Source organism: Salvelinus fontinalis, chromosome 34 (assembly GCF_029448725.1).
Source record: "Salvelinus fontinalis isolate EN_2023a chromosome 34, ASM2944872v1, whole genome shotgun sequence".
Lineage (NCBI taxonomy): Eukaryota > Metazoa > Chordata > Actinopteri > Salmoniformes > Salmonidae > Salvelinus > Salvelinus fontinalis.
In genome coordinates this window covers 32,026,806-32,030,908 of record NC_074698.1, presented here as the reverse complement: position 1 = coordinate 32,030,908, position 4,103 = coordinate 32,026,806, and the positions used below count along the sequence as shown (strand labels likewise).

Genomic DNA, 4,103 nt, shown 5'->3' with positions numbered 1-4,103 from the left:
GACTGACTGACTGGATGGCTGACTGACTGACTGACTGACTGGATGGCTGACTGACTGACTGGATGGCTGACTGACTGACTGACTGACTGACTGACTAGATGGCTGACTGACTAGATGGCTGACTGACTGACTGACTGACTGGCTGGATGGCTGACTGACTAGATGGCTGACTGACTAGATGGCTGACTGACTGACTGACTGGGTGGCTGACTGACTGACTGACTGGATGGCTGACTGACTGGATGGCTGACTGACTGACTGACTGACTGACTGGATGGCTGACTGACTGACTGACTGACTAGATGGCTGACTGACTGACTGACTGACTGGATGGCTGACTGACTGACTGGATGGCTGACTGACTGACTGACTAGATGGCTGACTGACTGACTGACTGGCTGACTGACTGACTGACTGGATGGCTGACTGGAAGGCTGGATGGCTGACTGACTGACTGACTGGATGGATGGCTGACTGACTGGATGGCTGACTGACTGACTGACTGGATGGCTGACTGACTGACTGGATGGCTGACTGACTGACTGGATGGCTGGCTGGATGGCTGACTGACTAGATGGCTGACTGACTGACTGACTAGATGGCTGACTGACTGACTGACTGGATGGCTGACTGACTGACTGACTGACTGACTGACTGGATGGCTGACTGACTGACTGACTGACTGACTGAATGGATGGCTGACTGACTGACTGGATGGCTGACTGACTGACTGACTGGGTGGCTGACTGACTGACTGACTGGATGGCTGACTGACTGACTGGATGGCTGACTGACTGACTGACTGGATGGCTGACTGACTGACTGGATGGCTGACTGACTGACTGACTGACTGACTGGATGGCTGACTGACTGACTGACTGACTGACTGACTGGATGGCTGACTGACTGGATGGCTGACTGGATGGCTGACTGACTGACTGACTGACTGGATGGCTGGATGGCTGACTGACTGACTGACTGGATGGCTGGATGGCTGACTGACTGACTGACTGACTGGATGGCTGACTGACTGACTGGATGGCTGACTGACTGACTGGATGGCTGGATGGCTGACTGACTGACTGGATGGCTGACTGACTGGATGGCTGACTGACTGGATGACTGACTGACTGACTGACTGGATGGCTGGATGGCTGACTGACTGACTGGATGACTGACTGACTGACTGGATGCTGGCTGACTGACTGGATGGCTGACTGGATGGCTGACTGACTGACTGGATGGCTGACTGACTGACTGGATGGCTGACTGACTGACTGGATGGCTGACTGGCTGGCTGGCTGACTTTGCAAAATGCAATAGGTTCTACAGTAATGTTAACACAATCAGCACTCCCTCAAATGATGTCTGTAGTGTAACCTATATTAACATGATGTCTGTAGTGTAACCTATATTATCATGATGTCTGTAGTGTAACCTATATTATCATGATGTCTGTAACCTATATTAACATGATGTCTGTAGTGTAACCTATATTAACATGATGTCTGTAGTGTAACCTATATTATCATGATGTCTGTAACCTATATTATCATGATGTCTGTAACCTATATTATCATGATGTCTGTAGTGTAACCTATATTAACATGATGTCTGTAGTGTAACCTATATTATCATGATGTCTGTAGTGTAACCTATATTATCATGATGTCTGTAACCTATATTAACATGATGTCTGTAGTGTAACCTATATTAACATGATGTCTGTAGTGTAACCTATATTAACATGATGTCTGTAGTGTAACCTATATTATCATGATGTCTGTAACCTATATTATCATGATGTCTGTAACCTATATTATCATGATGTCTGTAGTGTAACCTATATTAACATGATGTATGTAACCTATATTATCATGATGTCTGTAGTGTAACCTATATTAACATGATGTCTGTAGTGTAACCTATATTAACATGATGTCTGTAACCTATATTAACATGATGTCTGTAGTGTAACCTATATTAACATGATGTCTGTAGTGTAACCTATATTATCATGATGTCTGTAACCTATATTAACATGATGTCTGTAGTGTAACCTATATTAACATGATGTCTGTAACCTATATCAACATGATGTCTGTAGTGTAACCTATATTAACATGATGTCTGTAGTGTAACCTATATTATCATGATGTCTGTAACCTATATTAACATGATGTCTGTAGTGTAACCTATATTAACATGATGTCTGTAGTGTAACCTATATCAACATGATGTCTGTACATTCTACTGATGTAATTGAAGGTTATTACTTCTGTACATTCTACTGATGTAATTGAAGGTTACTACTTCTGTACTGTATATGAACATAAAGTTTGAAATAGAACTGCCGAGCATATTGATTTGAATATTCATGAGTCCTGATGTCAGAACTCATCAGAGTCTGAGATAACAGTATTGTGAACTAGGGTTGAACTGGGGGTGAACTGGGGGTGAACCTCAGATTCTCAAATATAAACTCAATAGAATAGGTCAATTTCTCTCTCTCTCTCGCTCTCTCTCACACTCTCACTCTCACTCTCACTCTCACTCTCACTCACACACACAGCAGAAGTCTTTAACCGCTAAGGAAACAAGGATCGCTCTGTCTGCCTCACCAAGTTCTGTAAAACCAGGATAGTTATATAGTATATAGTATGTCATAAGGTGAATGCACCAATTTGTAAGTCGCTCTGGATAAGAGCGTCTGCTAAATGACTTAAATGTAATGTAAATGTATTTGAGGTTACACTCTGTTGACAATCCTCATTAAATAGTACCTGAGATTACACATTGTTGACAATCCTCATTAAATAGTACCTGAGATTACACACTGTTGACAATCCTCATTAAATAGTACCTGAGGTTACACACTGTTGACAATCCTCATTAAATAGTACCTGAGATTACACACTGTTGACAATCCTCATTAAATAGTACCTGAGGTTACACCCTGATGATAATCCTCATTACAATCCTCATGAAATAGTACCTGAGATTACACTCTGTTGACAATCCTCATTAAATAGTACCTGAGATTACACACTGTTGACAATCCTCATTAAATAGTACCTGAGATTACACACTGTTGACAATCCTCATTAAATAGTATCTGAGGTTACACTCCGTTGACAATCCTCATTAAATAGTACCTGAGGTTACACCCTGATGATAATCCTCATTACAATCCTCATGAAATAGTACCTGAGATTACACTCTGTTGACAATCCTCATTAAATAGTACCTGAGATTACACACTGTTGACAATCCTCATTAAATAGTACCTGAGATTACACACTGTTGACAATCCTCATTAAATAGTATCTGAGGTTACACTCCGTTGACAATCCTCATTAAATAGTACCTGAGATTACACACTGTTGACAATCCTCATTAAATAGTACCTGAGGTTACACCCTGATGATAATCCTCATTACAATCCTCATTAAATAGTACCTGAGGTTACACTATGGTGACAGCCTAATACCCAAGTATCTATCCATACTTTTACAGCCAGTCTGGTAACACCCAGGTATCCATCCTCCCTCCCCAGCTGAAGCCTGACATCGTTAAAGAGCTTAACTGAACTGATGTGGGTCAATGAGTCTCGCTGTCTCGTGGCTTGACTTTTCATGCCTTTCTGATTCATCACTGTCTGGTAGTTTGATCTGTAATGTCTGGTTGGCTAATCATTTGCCACCTGCCAGACCTGCCTGCCTGCCTGTGTCTGTCTGTCTGTCTGTCTGACACCGTCTGACACCGTCTGACACCGTCTGACACCGTCTGTCTGACTGTCTGTCTGTCTGTCTGTCTGTCTGTCTGTCTGTCTGTCTGTCTGTCTGTCTCTTGGCATCCTGACAGAGGGTTACTCTCTGTCTACTGTTTAGAATATCGTGTCGCTGAGCAACGGATTTGCCAAATCTCCATCCCTGTTATATTACAATGCCATTTAGGTATTGAGTGACAGGATTTATTGACCACTGTTTCATTGATTGACTGTATTTTAACCCAATGACCACTGATCGTCTTGAAATCTAGCTGGGTAGATAGCCAATGAGCTGAGGTAAACGGCAATATGTAATGTTTCTGTGTTGGAAGAC

General features: G+C 42.6%; 1 protein-coding gene across 1 annotated transcript; it reads right to left on the bottom strand.

Annotated features, from left to right (window-relative positions):
- Window positions 1–297: 297 nt before the first annotated feature.
- On the bottom strand, window positions 298–2,797 carry LOC129832789 (fap1 adhesin-like). The gene is made up of 2 exons (XM_055896788.1): window positions 2,784–2,797; window positions 298–1,352 (listed from the first exon to the last, which is right to left on the bottom strand). Exons 1-2 carry the CDS (start codon window positions 2,795–2,797, stop codon window positions 371–373), a joined length of 996 nt encoding a protein of 331 aa, XP_055752763.1. The 3' UTR covers window positions 298–370.
- Between the last annotated feature and the right edge of the window lie 1,306 nt (window positions 2,798–4,103).